Consider the following 15,838-nt stretch of genomic DNA (forward strand, 5'->3'; position numbering starts at 1 on the left):
CTTGTAGCAAAACTCCTTTGCTTTGCTTTGCTTTGCTTTTTGCTCTGCTCTGCTTTGCTTTGCTCTCCATCTGAAGCCCACAGTTTTTGGTAGGAGGATGGGAATCAACAGCAGGGCTGCATTTTATGTTGAAAAAACCCAGCTCCACACTGCTTTGAAACTTAAATGCATTGGCCAACGTCCAGAGAGAAACACAACTAGTTCTGTGCACTGAAGGGAGTTTCCAATGTACTATTCAAAGCAGTTCCAGATGTACCATTCAAAAAGTGTGGGGGGGGCAGGGGGGAGGCAAACACCCTCCCAAAGATTCCTAGAAGTTCCTGTGTGCTGCTAAAATAGCCCCTTGGACCCAGCTATTGTGTTTACATCAAGACCTCAGCTCTTTGCTTTATTTCTATGCATGAAATCAGATTTTTCCTTAACCAATAAGTTTTCCTTAACAAGGAAGCATAGACATTGCTCTGCTGAACTGTTTTTAAAACTTCCAAGAAAAAGGGGTGGGAGAAACAAGGAGGGGAAAAACTTTTCTCAAGATCACCATTTGGTCTAAGGAGGAAAAGTTGAAAGGACATTGGTGGGGTTGTCTGCAATTTGCAACTGACAGCTAACCTTTCAATATTTCTGAACTATATTGTTTCATCTCTTTAATTCCTTCCTTCTCTCACACTGCACTTGAAGGGCATCACTGAGGTGACAAATTGCAAAATACGTTATGCTAAATAAGATGCAATTAGAAAACAGGTTCTGCTTCCATGCAAAGTTTGTGTCTGAGTATAATCTCCTGGAAACTCCTCTCGAGTAAGTACTCGTGTTGGAATGAACAATTACTGCACACCACCCCTTGGTGGACGGTGCCCTTTGAGTGTAAGTCTGACATCCCAAACCAGTACTATCAGATCAAAAATAACATGCATTGTGAAGGTTTTCTTTAAAATATAAAATGCTAAACTGAAGGTTGGGCTTGAGCTAAGGAAAAGTAGTATGGAGAACAAATGTGTTGTTGGGGTTTTTTAAGGTTCATCTTTGCAGGAAATAGTTTGCATCCATGGACTAAGTCAAGAGCCTAAGTCAGGACTGAGTCAAGAATATAAGCTGTGGTTGAACAGGATTCTGGGTTCACTGAGATGCACTGCAAAATCTGGTGGCAATGATATTATGGGAAAGAAAACCAGTGCAAGGATCTCCCTTCATGGCCCCTTCCAGCTCTACTGTTCTATGATTCCTACCATGAGATGATGGGGATGCCTTCCCTTGGGCACCAAGATGCAATCTGGAGGAATCTGCTCAGGATCCCACCAATTATCTCCCCAATTAATGTGTCTCTACACAAACCTTTGTCAGTTTTTATCAATGACAGGTTAATTTGTATGGAGAAAATATAGCTAGTGGTTGAAGAATTGGGTAATTAATTTGCACCATGAACCCAAGAAAATGCTTGAACATGGAGAAAAAATGCTTAAAACTAAGTGGGGACTTTTTGGCATCTCTTGCTGAAGCGCTTCCCCTGGAAAGAGGAATGTGGTGAGAACAGTGACTCTCTTGACGCTGTGCTCTTCATTAATGGTGCAAGACTGATTGCCCCAGTGAAGTGCACGTTGCTGGTTGTATACCTCACGGTTTTCGTACTGATATGTTGTGACTTGCTTTATGTGTTTGGTGGGAAGCAGCGGCCACCGTCTCCGTTGGCACCTCTCTTCCTCTGCTTGCCTTGCCCCTCATTGGATCAGGGTTCTGATTTCCAGAGCGCTCGACCAGAATCCTGTATTTATTTATTGTGGGCCTTGACTTTAGAAAAAGCATGATTTGAAGGCAGCTTCATAAAAACGCATCTGCAGACAGATGGTCCATCAGAGCGAATGCAGCACCAGACCAGTGTGCAGCGCATCCCGTTCGGCATACAGAAGCTGGATAGCGCGGCCGTTGGCCTTGTGGCCAAGATCCCTCCAAATGTGTTGGGCTACAGCTGGGGGGGGGGGGGCTTCTAGGTCAGTGGGGCTCTTCCTCCATTGCAGCTTTGACTTTCAGATTTGCAGGAACACCATGAAAGCTTTGTTGGATCAGACCAAAGGCCTGTCCAGCCCAGCGCCGTGTACACGCAGCGGACAGGAGCGTGCCAAAGGCCGCCCCGGTACAGGTTCTTCCCGAGGCACCTTGGATGGCATGCAGGGGTCACCGGACGGCCAAAACACCCATAACCCCACAGCCAGCAAAGCCGGGCTGGTTGTGGGAGGATGGGAGTCGTAGTCCAGAACAGCTGCAGAGACCCACATTGGGGGAGATCCTGCTCAAGTATTCAAGAAACAGAAGGGTGCCTCGTCCCATTGCAGTTCAGCCGGGACTAGCATCGCTCGTGTTTTGCGGGGGCTTTCCGTGCTTGCAAATGGCTTCTGCCTCGGCATTCCATGTCAGCATGTATGGGATGGGAAGCTCCTTGCAGGTGGGGTAACCTGCATCTGGGGGAACACTGGGCTGCATGAGGCAATTGTCAGGAGTTTGTCATTAGATACTCATGGACGTTTGTGGGTCTTTAGACTGCCCCATGGCCCCCCAGTTTCACTTTTGATTCTAACCAGTACTTTTGGTGAGGTCTTTTTGGAGCACAGAAAATGCAGTGTTTGTGCACCTGTGGGTGGGGGTGGGGGGGTGGGGGGGAGCTAGGTGCCTTTTGTGTAATTGTTCTTTTCCACTAAACTTCAGTGCCACCTAGGGGTTATGTCATGGAAAAGCAGGGAAGGAAACAAACAGAGCAAATCAGAAGGGGTCTCCCGGGCCATCTAGTCTGACCCCCGACTCCAGCTGGCTCTGCTCACGACATGCCTACCATGTGGACATCCAGCCTATCCTTGAACACCCGCACTGATGAGGCCTCAACCACCTCTCATGGAAGCCCATTCCACACCCTCGGGGTCCTGACTGTCAGGAAGTGCTTCCTGGCATCCAAATGGAACCTGGGTTCCCTGAGCTTTGCTCCCTTGGAGCACGTCCTGCCTTCCTCTGCAGGGGAGAACAGGTCTCTACCCACCTCTGTGTGACACCCCCTCTCATACCTGTATGTCACCAACAGATCCCCTCGGAGTCTCCTCCAGGCTGAAGAGACCCAGTTCCCTCATGGATATACCATGTGGTGCTCTGATCTCAATTCTGCCATGGCAGCTGAAGTAGAAACAACAAACTAGCAGCTGACAAGCAGTTTGGTGTAGAAAGGTCAAAGTAGGATGGGTGGGTGGTGCTTTCCTCCTCATGTCACACTTCCTGGGGTGCACATTTTAGTGGGCAGGTGGAAAGCCAATGCATTTCTCTCACCTGCCCAAAGCTTCTCCAGCACGATGGCACAGGGCACCGGACAAGCCCACAGCCTCACCTTTCTTGTGAGGTGTTCTGATGGTAAAAATTAGGGTGGGAGGAGGAGACCGCATAGCCTGCCCTTCGCTGCTTATAGAAAAGGTGAGATTGAGAATAGAAATAAATAAATACAGAAACAAGAGTGCCAAAGATGTACTGGGATGGGTTCCATGCCAAGCCTCACGCAAAATCATGCTCATGGGAATCCACACTGCAGTCACCTTTGCAAAGGTGGACTTGCAAGAACCACTTCCTGGGCATAGAGACATCATTTTCTTTGATAAAAGAAAGTCTCAGAATTGTTGGGGGCTGATGGCAAAGGAGAGATGTGCTTTAACTGAGATGGTGTTGTTTCTAAACCACCAATCTGTTTCCACATTTGCAGGTGGGGGAGGGAGGGGAGGGGGAAAAAGAAATGGAAGATGTTTGTTGATTCCTAAACATTCCGAGCACTTGCTGGAATGGAGGATTGCAGTCCAATATTCATAGCAAGGATGACCTCAAAGCGATGCTTCCCTGAAGCCAGAGGTGGGTGCAAGCCCCTCTCCCAAGCTGGAGCACCTGGCTTTCGCCTGGACCGTTAGCACTTTTGATGTTGGTGGCCTTGTTGGTGTTTTTCTTTTTTTAAAAAAGGGCTGATTATCTTTTCATGTTGCTAACCGCTGGTAACTAAATAAGAATCTTTCACTTCCCCATCAATTTGTTCTTCTGTATGTCCCACCCCCAAATAGTCATGGTTCACTGTGTAACCACTGGACTTCTCAGAAACTGCCACTGGAGACTGAAGGCAATTCCCCTTCTAAATTCCTGTCTGGACCTGGAGTCCTGATCAGGCCTGAAAATGTCATTTCTCAGTCAGTCAGTCATCAATTATAGTCATTCCTCTAGTAACTTCTTTTAGCCTTCCTGCTAAAAAGATAGCGGTCAAGGAAGCGAACAATAAATCCATAAAAAGGGTTTAAAGGCATTCAATAAAGCAGTAGTAAAAATAATCAAAACAAGAAATGGTCAAATAAATGCTCCAAACCTGATTCAGAAACAGTCCGTGGCTATTACTTCGACATGAGACTGGCATCTGATACCTGAGCAAAGGACCGAGCTGTGAAGGGCAGAATCACTCCCATCTTTAGAAGGACAGGGGCGTTCTGCAATTGCACTTTTCTTCTTCATCTCCAGGGGCAGCCCCAGGAACTGGAGGGTTGATTCCTCAGTCGCCTGGCCGTGCTGGTTCCTTTGGTTACCAGGAAAGCACAAGGCTAGATGAGAGCAAGCGAAAGGACTAGAAATTTGATCTGAATGATGAATGTGGCAAGAAGAGGCGACATGCCTATAGCAAAAGGAGAAGTTTGATTTCTGCAGAGGCTTTGCAAATCGCCTGTTGAGGCAGAAAAAGGTAGGCTGCACGAAGTTTCTAAGTCGGGTTTGCTTGCTTTTCAAGGGAAAGAAGTCCAGATTTTCCAAGTCCACCAATGTGGCCATCAACCTGCCTTCACATCTCTTGTGGCTGACTCGCCAAACATGGCGAAATGGCCTTTGCTTTAAATGACAGTTGGACCACAAAACTGGAATCCAAATAAACCCCCAGAAATGGGATTCCAATTAAGATTCCAAAATCCTTGGGTCACAATGAGCACAAAAAGGGAATGGACTTTGTGATGGGCAGTGGAGAGAATGGTTACTAATGGACCAAGAAAAAAATAACACACAATGGCAATTTTATACCTGTGCTCTGTAATGTTTTCTATGTGATGTGGTCTTTCCTAAATGTAAAACTCTTGTATTTTTCTGTGGGTTTATATGCAGCAGGACTGACAGCTTTGAGGGTGCACGCTGAATTTTGTAAAATATTCTTGACAAGTTTTTTCCTCTTTCCAAAGGAGACAAGTTGGATTTTCAAAAAAAGAAAAAGAAAAAAATGTTAATGTTTCTCCATTTGGCTTATTAACTGCATGTACAGTATTTGGGCAGGAAGTAAATTAAAGCCAGTTTTGAAAACTGTTTTGTTTGGAAATTGTGCACAGCTTTTAACAAGGTCTCTCTCTCTCTCACACACACACACATACACACACAAATGGGGTTTTGTTGGTGATAAATTTGAACTTGATTTTGACAGGAGAGATAATTTCCATTCTTGTGAATAAATTTAAGCAGGGATGTGTGTACTTCATGTTAAAAAGTTAGTAATTACACACCCAACAGAAAACCTCATTTCCAGAAACTGCCTGTGCTTTGCATATTTGCTTCTAATGCATGAATTCAGCCATTTTTCTGGTATCTACAGCATCTGGAAACATGGTCTATGACCTTGCTAGAGGCCACAAACATGAGAAACTTGCTTTCATTCTTAAATAACAGTTTCTCAGGAAGTTGCATTTTGCACCTGATAAACACACCCTGTGCTTTTAATTTTTGGTGTTCCAATCAATTCAAGTCAGCCCCAATTTAAAGTAACAGTAATGATTTTAGCTTAAGAAAGAACATATTTGTCCTCAGAAGGGTTCCTGATTAACCTCCCTGTGTGAAGCTAAGGACACCAGAGTGAACAGTAGATGGACCAAGAAGACTTCTTCCCATCAGCTTAGGTGGACCTGAACGCTACCAACTTGGACAGGATGAATTTCAGAAAGGCTGGTAAGTGATTGAAAACAGATCTGTGTCATTTTTCAAGGGCTGGCGAGTTGCTGGACATGAAAAGAAAATGTGCTGAAGGACATTAGCATTCCGCCTTTTACTTGTGAGCAGACATTTGGGGAAAAGCAGTGAGAGAGAGATCCTGGCCTTCTGACAACATCTGATAGTCAAGTCAGTCAGCCCTGTATCTTTTGACCACTTCCAGTGCAGGATAGAATATTCAAGCCAAAGCTGCCGCCACAGGATCAGTGGTTTGCTCCTACAATTCCCCTCTGTCAATAATGTGCCTAAGCCCCTTTAAAACCATTTAATCCAGTGGCTACCACTGCAACTTGTGGCCATGGATTCTGTAATGTGCTGCATGAAGGTCTTTAGTTTTCCATGTTGCATGTGCTGCCAAGCAGTTTCGAATTCTGAGTCTCCATTTATGCTCAGTAAAACACACTGGCATCCTGAGCACCTGTCAGGCACATCCAGGCAAAAAAGAGCACCATGGAAACCATGCAGGGGTGCTCGGTGTGACATGTGAACCCAGCCTTTGTCAGCCGGTACCACCAATGCTGAGCTTCATGGACCACTGGTCTGAGTTGGAGCAAAGTAGCTAAAAGAATTAAATTTTATTTGCAACTCCTTTCCACAGAATTTGCCATGCTCAATTGGTAATTTTAATGAACTATCCACAACCCCTTTCCAGCTTTTTCCTGGGTAAGAACAGGCAATCCAGGTCTTAGGAGCACATGTTCAGTCCTCCTCGAACCCCAAGCACGCATCCCTTTCCCTAACTTAAATGAAAAAAGTGGGCCTTCATTACCTAGTCAGCCAGCCCAATCCTAATTAACTTACAAATACAGTGGTACCTCGGCTCACAAACAGCTCAGTTCACAACCAAATAGGGTCATGAACAAAAATTTCATAAACATTTTGACTCAGGTTGCAAACTCTGCATTGGGTGGCAACTGCCTTTGTGTTCGGGGATGCGGGGGTGGGGAAATGGCTGAGATCGCACCTGTCTTTCCTGCATGAGCACAACCACAATCTCGGCCATCTCCCCCCCGGCACGCCCGTGATCACACCCGTTTCTCCCCCTCAGCACGCCCGCAATCATGCCCGCCTATGGCCTCAATTGCAATCACACTCATGCAGGGATGACGGGCATGATCACGGTCATGTGGGGCAGTGGGGGGGGGGGGGGGGGTGCTGGTGCTGGGGGGGGGGGGGGGGGAGATGGCTGTGATCTTTGTTGTTGTCACTTTGCTTTACATATTTCTGCTTAAAAAAAAATAGTTACAGAATGGATTAACCTCATTTACATTGAACCTTATGGGGAACTATGACTTGGCTCACGACCAATTTGGGGCACGACCAGAGTCCTGGAACGGATTCAGTTTGTGAGCCAAGGAACCAGTATCTCCAGAATGAATTGGAAAAAAATACCAGTCAACCCCATTCACCCAGCTGGGACTTAAGAACTTTTCACAATCTGATTTTTTAAAAATCACTCTAAATGCTTTGGTGCCAAGTCTGGCAGGTTTGCTGATTATCCCAAACTTAAATCCATTTGGTTTGTCAGCACCAGTCCCGATACAAATCCTTGGAGGAATTCACAACTTTCTTTTGTGATAAACATTCCCTGCTTGCTGCTTCTTCCTCATTACCAATTATTGCTCCATTAAAGGCAGAAGCCTACAAGTGTTTAGACCAAAAAGTCCCTACAGTCACCAGCAAGCTGCAGCTGGCTAGAGTATGTTGGAACTACAAACCCTTTTGTCTAAACATGCATTGGTTTACACCCTATAGGACCCAATCTCTTATCCCGTAACTGCTAGATTTAATTTGAGGTTCAGTATGGGACTTTGGCAAAAGCATTTCAGAAGCCCAAGAACTGAATGTTTGTCAGTTCACTCACCTGCATCGTTGCAGGCAATTGTGAAAGAACTGAATGCTTGGTGCTTTAGGATTCCCTTTGCGGAAGGCATGTTGACTCGGCCTTCACTTTAATAATTTAATAATAATTGCTCTCCACTTTAATACTTCTGTTTTCTATTGTTACCTCTGAGACGTTTCAGTCTAACAGGGCGGTGATTTCCTTAGAGCTCTTTTTGCATTATTCTGCAGAGGAGGGAGAATTTAAAGACATAGACCATTTATTTTTGTTTGACTATCAACATCATATTTGAGCTCTTTAAAAACTTGGGTGTATGGCATCTAATGCAGTGACTTACATTTTTAACTTGAAGTTTTAGGCAAGGAGGGGCATATATCCTTTTGTAAAGAGGCCACATAGGTAATCCTCTATTTGAAGGGCTGCCCTAATTCTAGCTTCAAGATAACCTGGAGGACCTGTTGCCCACGAAGTCAAAATTTAGACACCAATTTGAAGAGGCACTCATGCAGAGACCAAAGTGTGCACGGCTGTTACAGCCCACCAAGCCTTCTGTGGTCCATGCAGGTGCCTATTTTGACTAATCAACCCTGGTGGAAGGTTGCTAGAGATAGTTGTGTTATCCAAACCTGGGCAGCATGATGAGAGGGTTAAAACACCCCTCACAGAGCCTATGGCCTGAGTTTAGATGACACAACCAGCCATGGCAACTGTCCACTTGGGGTTAGATACACAAAATCAGCTCTTACACATGCCACAATCCACTGTGGCTTAAATAAGCTACAGCACTTTTGTGAACTGCAGAGTATCCAGTCAAGTTTTCAGCACTACCTATATTTGACTCATCTTGCAATCATACGAAGGCAATCTAAACATCTGATGGCAAAGGAATGGCGATGTTCACTCTCCTAGGAGTTGTGAAGACAGGGCGGAAGTGAGAAGTGACATTCTCTTGATTTCTAAATGGCCTCTTTTCCTCCCACTGCAAATAATGGAAGGGACAGACTATGCTGCAAGGCTGCCAGAAACATTTCTGCCCATGTTTGTGGGCACCTTTTGGACCAGGGCAGGCTTGGGATCCTGCAGATCCAGTCTCCCCGATCCACCCAAACCATACCCCCAGTCCTCTCTGCCTCCCAGCACTGCTGTCCGAGTTCCAGTGCCGGGAGGGAAGGGATGTGGAAGTTTCTGCATGGCTGTGGAGGCATCTGGGGTCCAGTGGATCTCCTCCTCCGCGGAAGGACCCTGAACCCTCCACGCCAGGTGTTGTGCTCTCTCCTTCCACCTCCACACTCCATTAGCTTCAAACCTGCCCAGCAAGCTGCAGGCTGCTTCCATCACAGTTCTGAGTATCTCTTTTGATAGATGCAGCCTTTTCCAAAAGGTTTCTACTGTCGATCAAATGAAATATCTTCCTCCTAAAAGAAATTCTCGTGGTGATTCCTGCATGTCTGACTCCATACAGGGAACTACCAGATTTTCTGAAAAGGGTACCTTTGAAGTCCCAGACTTCAACATCTTAAGATGTGACCTGACCAGCTTTCCCAGACTTTAAAGTTCTTCTCCAATGATGGTGCTACCAGCATTTTATCATGACACTCCTTTCTTCTCCCCTGCTCTTCAGCTGATGCCTCCCTTGTGTGAAGGCCACATGTCATGTGCTATTCAGCATCTCATTATCAGGACTTCCCACCTCACCCCTGCAGGTGTGTCAGTTGCCAGTTCAGCACTGAGAAATCTGTTGTACCTATCAGTTTCCCTCTGCCTTCCTGTGTGGGACCCTCGTTCCGCATACAGAGAGGCTGGCAGCCAAGAGGCGTGGGACAAGGGTCTGCACACCTCTGCAGATCTCAACCACATCTTGTCTCTGCCTCTTAAGTTCAGCCAACATGGCCTCAAAGGACCAGGTCTGTTCTGTAAGATCCAGGTGCTTACAGTAAGTACCAAGCACCCACAGCCTCTGACTTGCACCCAGCAGGCAAAGAATAAAACGGAACACGAGGTGGCTGGTGCCAAAGACCATGAAAAGCCATTCAGTGTCACACACACTTAATAAACTGGGAAGGGCAGAAGGACAGGCACAAGCACTGCCACACAGTGATTTAACGTCAGAGAAACACGGTAATGTTGCACTGCAATATTTTTATTAAGGAATTTACATATACACAAAGAAAAGCAGACAATAGATGCCTGGCTTTCATGTATGCTGACAAAACTTTTCACATCTGCAGGGGAGATATTGCTCCCCTGCAAGTGGCGGAGAAAGAGAGAACAGTCAGGTGGCCCCAGTCCTGTGATTGGTACTCCGTCACTGAAACCTTCACGCTGGCAAGTATGTGCGTGTGCGTGGGGGGAGTACACAGATAAAAGTGCAAAAAAGTGCAAGGAGAAACTTGCCCCAGAATCTTGGCCCTTGATCAGTTAGGTCATTAAAATGTGAAAAGAAAGAAAAGGGTAGGGAGAAGAGAATAGGAGGGAGACTGGCTTAAATATGTCAAGACTGCAGGTTAGACAGGAGCCACAGCTGCACCTAAGAGGTGGAATCAGTGCTACCCCCCCCAACCTCCCCCCACTTGCAGAATACAATAATTTGTGCTTCAGGGCCTTGTGGGAATCCTACCAGCTTCAGGAAGAGATGCCTTAAGCTTATGAAAAACAGAAATAATTCTGGAAATCTACACAGAAAAAAAATGGAATGTCTCAGTTGAAAAGAAAAGGAAGGGTAAGGGAGAGAAAAGCAGAAAGAAAAGCCAGCTAACATCAAGTATTTCAGAATACTCTTTCCATCTTTTCAGTATTTTCTCTCTTGTTGCTTTATAAAAGTCACAAGTTCCTTCAGATGTTGCTGTGACTAAACCTGGGGAATCAAGAGTTAGCCCAGCTATTGCGGCTACCCCTTCCGAAGACCCAGGGCAAGCCTAGTTTGAAGCCGTGGCTGAGACCCAGCAGGAACCCCCACCCCCCCCACCCCCCAGAGGGCGCCCGTTTTAGTGAGCCAAGAGAACAAAGACTTCAGCTCCATCAGTGCCCCAGAGGCGGGAAAGCGGCGGAGCGGGTCTTTGTCACACACAAGGAAAGTCCGACCGAGACTGCCAGAAAGGAAGTTAGACCCTTGAGAGAATGTCGGGGAGCAATTTTTAATACAGGAACGAAAAACAAACGAGAGAACGGAAGCAAAAAAAGAGGAAATGGTCCAAATCCAGGCACACTATTTCCACACCTGGGAACCGAGTGTTTGGTGGGTTCCTTGCGCCCCGCCTCTGCCCATTGACTGTCCGTATCCCATCATTCCGTTTGTGCCATAGAAGTTCATCCCCGCCATCTGCTGTGTCATCTAATGAAGGAGAAGGCAAGAAAATGGTCAAAGGCCAACTGCCTGACACGACTGTGCAGGTTTTCCTGCTGTGCAGAGGGATGGGTCGCTTCCTGGCCCCCATCACACCTCTGGCGATCTCTCGCGTCACGTCTGCCAGCGGCTAGGCACCATAGCGGACGACTAGTGGTCATGCTGGCGCCTGGCCAGACACTTTGAGGTACCGTAATTTCGTCACTATTTGGGGAGAAAACATCTTATTTTCAGAAACGGTTGCCCATTCTGTGTCGGAAAGCGACATGGATTAAACCCAGCACAACTGATGGGATGATGAGATTTTCCACCAGCTGAAGAAGCCTGCACGGGCTTGGTGCTACTGCTCCGGATGCAGGGTAGCAGCTGCCCCTTTGCTTGCACCCTGTTGCAGCTTCCAAGAGACACAGCGTGCCTCGAGACGTGTGATGCTGAGCCTATGAAAAGCTTTCTCGCTAGGAAGCTGCCACCACCCTCTCACACCAGTTGCTTGGGAGCCACTCCTGGAGTGGGCCCTGATCCAGCCGTATCACCCATGTGGTGGTCACAGGAAACACGGGTCATAGCCTTACATGCAAAACTGACACGGAAATATCTAGTGAGTGATTCCCAAATCAGCTGATTTCCTTCGAGGAGGAAAGAAAGAGCGAGCTGCAAAAGCAGCGGATGAGGCAGCAGGGGATGTAGCTGCCAAACATTGTAGGAAAACAACATTAGGGGATGTCACACAGCCTGCCCCCATTCACTGCTTTTCGGGCAAAAACTGAACTTCCGGGTATTCTGCTCAATGGGGCTGCAGAGGGGGGCTGGGCAGCTACCTGAACCTTCCTTGGACATGAACCAGTTAAAAGGAAATATGTCTGCATATTGGCCAAACCTCTACCTAGGTGTCTTTTGGAAAAAAAGGAGAGTACCTTGTATTTCGGTTTTAATTGCACTTTACAGCCAGTTACAAGAACCTTGAAAGACTCCCCACCCCTCTTAAAAATTTTGCAATTCCCACTTCCGTGTGGCCCGTTTCTCTAAGACATCTTGAGGACCACACAAGATGTATGCTGAGATAACGGGTCAATTGCTGAGGCCCCCTGGATGTAGAAGTTCCCCATTGTGCTCTATTGGAGATGATCCTCAAGCCAACCTACAAGAGAGTCGGCTTGAAAACACAGGCGCTAATTTTACTGACACAAGCGCACATGGTGGCCTCGTGCCGCCTGGCTGAGTGATCAGCCCCGGGCTTCTCTGGATTATGAGAGAGCGCGACTCTATGCACTGTGCCCTCAGTGGCCCAAAGTTTCAGAATGCAGAGGTGACCCATCATCCAACACGGGGCTGGAGGAGCAGTGGGGAAAGCTGTCCTTCCCCTCCTCCACCCTGCAGATTCTTCTGCACAAGCCTCCAAGCCAGCCTAGCAAGGGGACTTGTGAAGGGGACGGAGGGCGGCTGGGACAGACTGAGGGCTACTCCTGCCAGGGCCCCTCCATCTCTGCTCTTCCCCCTCTTCCTCTGGGGTCATTTTTCTGACCTTGCAGGTCAGCCGGTGCAGTGCTTTCCATGATGGCTGCACGGGCTGCGAGGAAAGGTTTGGCCTTGCAGCTCCCTCTCCTGAGCTTGGAGCACTGCTTCTGGTCTGGAAAGGGGATTTGGAACAGCTCTAACATCCTTGGGATAGTAACACCATGAGGAACTGCACGATTTCTCCCTAAACCTATTGACTAAATGCTGGTGCCCTTCTAAGTCTCTTCTGTGCTTCCTCTGAATCACTGGAACCCTTCGGGAAAGGGGCATGCTGCCAATTTTAAATGCCCGCATTTTCTGTGAAAACAAAGTCTCTTTTGCAAAGGCTGCAAGGGAGTTTGCTCCACACCGAACGAGCGCCAAGTGTCCCTGCGGACGGGTGCCTGTGAAGTGGTCGCGACCCCCGCCCGCCCTGCCCTGCTCCCCCAGCTGGCCACCCCTTACCTGAGTGATGTTCCACTGCAGCTGCTGGGCTGGTTGCACCCCGTACATGGGCGGAGGGACGGGGGCCATTCCAGTCACAAACCCCGCCTGCTGCGCCGCCATCATGCCATTGGGCACCCCGATGACTGCTGTCCGCATGCCGCCGACGTAACCCGCGGGGATCGCCATGGGCGTCACCATGCCCGCTGCTCCCGGCTGCGCCATCACTCCGACTGGTGGCGCCATCACACCTCCCACCATGCCACTGGGGGGGGGCATGCCTGGGAAACTGGGGTACGCTGCAGGGTAGCCCATTTGGGCGGGGGCCATGAACACAGCTCCTAGAGGAGAGATTTTTAAAGCAGAGTGAGTGCTGGAACGGAGGCACAGACTTGGTCTTGGATATTTCATCTTCCCTGGTTCGATTCTGTCTTTCTGCTCCACACATCCCAGAAGGCAGTTTTTACGACTAGCTATTCAAACCAACTCTCCATTACAAAGAATACGCCCATCAAGCAAGGGTGAGAATGTGATGAGGAAGGAAAGGAATTCCTTATTCTTGCTGCCTATAAGCTGAGGGACCAATACCAAAAGGCCCTACTCCTGGTGCAAGGAAGGTGCTCCACGCATGCCCTCTCTGAAATGCTTTGTCTCTTGGGAGGAAGAGAAAGGGGGGTCGCCTCCAGTGCCCCTCAAGCCATCTCAGCTTCACCAGTGATCACAGAAACCCGCAGCAGAATGCCATCTACACCACCCTCCATCCAACCAGTTCACTTCCCTCTGAGTCCCAGCACCACTTTGCATACAGAACATGGACACAGACTCTTCCAGCAAAACAATTAAGAAATACGCACATATAAAAATCCTTAACTATGCAATTTAAACATCATATTGACGACCTACTAACTTGGAACATCCAGACAATTTCCCAAGGTTAGAGGCTGGTCCAAGCAGCGCAACTTCATGTTAAAAGCTTCTTTCAGCCAGAAAGCAAGTTAGATTCTTACATATTATCTACTGTGTAACACATTTCCAGGGGCTTCTCTATCTCAGAGGTTGGGGACAGAGGGGCAAAAGGAGCAACAGATGCCAGGGACCACTGGCCCTTTCCCGAGCCCTTCCCCAGCCACTGAGCACCTTGTGTGGGCATTTGTGGGGTCTGAGAGCCATACAAGGAGAGGATAGAATCCTTTGAGAGTTGCTTCTTTGCCACCTCTTCGCCTTTGCTTCCAGGCTCGGGGAAGAGGTTCAGGTTTTCGGGAACAGACCCAGCGCTTCCAGTAGTGGGCATTGAGCCAACAACCTGGTGAGAGAATACATCATGTTTAGCCCTGAAAGTGATGCGGGTGAGGAATCAGTTTATTCAACACTGTTCTTAAATGCTTGAAAGTATTCCACCTACAGAACTGTGACGCTCCCTCTTCTTCCCCTTCCCTCTCTCTGCCTAGAAGGCACTCAAGGCACAAACTGACTTGGAATCCTTCCACCACCCCACTGCCATGGGGAGCCATGGCCAAAACGCATGGCTTTGCTGAGGACCAAACACTGAGTTTTCAAATAGGTCATGTCAGCACGGACTACCCGCCACGTGAGAGAGGCAGTTCCATGATGGGTGGCAGCCTTAGGGTCCTTGTCATCGCAGGACTTTCAGATGGCAATGCATGCCTTATGCGACTGCAATTTCTATCAGGATATTGCCTTTATTATCTAAATTACCTGGTATAGATAAAGGGTTTTATGTATCATACTGTTTAGCAGCCATCATACTGCAGCAACTGAAGAGGATGCAAAACTATTTAAAATCAAATCAAATTAAATTACATAAGCCCATCCTTTTCTGCATGTCTATGACTGCAACTCTTCTCACCTTCCTGTCGGGGCCCACGGAGCCAAAGAGGTCCAAGTCCTTCTCCAGGCAGGCACTGGATCTGCCATTGGGGAGGGCAGATGAGACAGGTACATCTGGAAGAGACGGGGGGATGATGCTTTGGCAGCAGCCGACTGACACTAAAGAGTCACTCCTAAATTCCAGTGGAAATCAGCTGCAGGGCAAACTCTGGACAGCAGCAAAGTCTCTGGCTGAACTGTCTCCTGAGGGCCTTTTGGCCCCCTGCAACATACAGAGTCATCCACTCTGTTCTTAAGAATCCAGATTTCTGCGCCAAAACAGCTCCGCTCCTTCAGGCTGCATGAGCATCGGGAGGGGTGCTGTTCCTTTGTGCCATGCTGCCTGTGGCCACTGTGGAGAGGGCACGGAGCCAGGGCTGATGCCTCACCAGCTCAGCTCCCTGATCTCTTCTTTAGCCACCCTCCAGCTTCTGGCATTTCACCCGGCACCAGTCATGCTAACCTGGCAATTCAGCAACCGTCACCGCAAACTGTAGAAACTGTTAAACTTCTACATGAAGGCAAGATTGCTAAGAAATTGAATGTTGCAGCTGACATCATGCTCTGAGCAGGACTGCGGTGCACACACAGGCAACCTCAGGCCTGGCAGAAGACCTGCTGGAAGCTCCCGGGCTGAGCTCCCGGGCACAGCCTCCTTCCCTCTGTGAGTAAGGCCAGCCATGATTCACAGCTTCAGCCTGGAAATGGCCTAAGGGTTTTCCTGCAGGAGGCACTGCGGACTCATGTGCTCTCGCTCCGGCTGCTGCCGTCCTTTTCACGACGCTGCCATCCTCTGGGACTGACTCGCCTAT

The 15,838-nt window shown here is 48.1% G+C and overlaps 1 protein-coding gene across 3 annotated transcripts in view; it reads right to left on the reverse strand.

The window, feature by feature from the left end:
- Positions 1-9,977: 9,977 nt before the first annotated feature.
- Positions 9,978-15,838, reverse strand: part of SMAP2 (small ArfGAP2) — a 38,929-nt gene continuing 33,068 nt past the window's right edge. For all 3 annotated transcript variants that reach the window (XM_044424820.1, XM_044424821.1, XM_044424822.1), the window contains 4 exons: positions 15,007-15,101; positions 14,277-14,442; positions 13,161-13,480; positions 9,978-11,189 (listed from right to left, as the gene is read on the reverse strand). In XM_044424820.1, coding sequence (XP_044280755.1) covers positions 11,064-11,189; positions 13,161-13,480; positions 14,277-14,442; positions 15,007-15,101 — 707 coding nt within the window. In that variant the 3' untranslated portion in view covers positions 9,978-11,063. The remainder of the gene's footprint in view (positions 11,190-13,160; positions 13,481-14,276; positions 14,443-15,006; positions 15,102-15,838) is intronic.

The sequence above is a fragment of the Varanus komodoensis genome, unplaced genomic scaffold (assembly GCF_004798865.1).
Source record: "Varanus komodoensis strain SLA01 unplaced genomic scaffold, ASM479886v1 scaffold15, whole genome shotgun sequence".
Classification (NCBI taxonomy): Eukaryota; Metazoa; Chordata; class Lepidosauria; order Squamata; family Varanidae; genus Varanus; species Varanus komodoensis.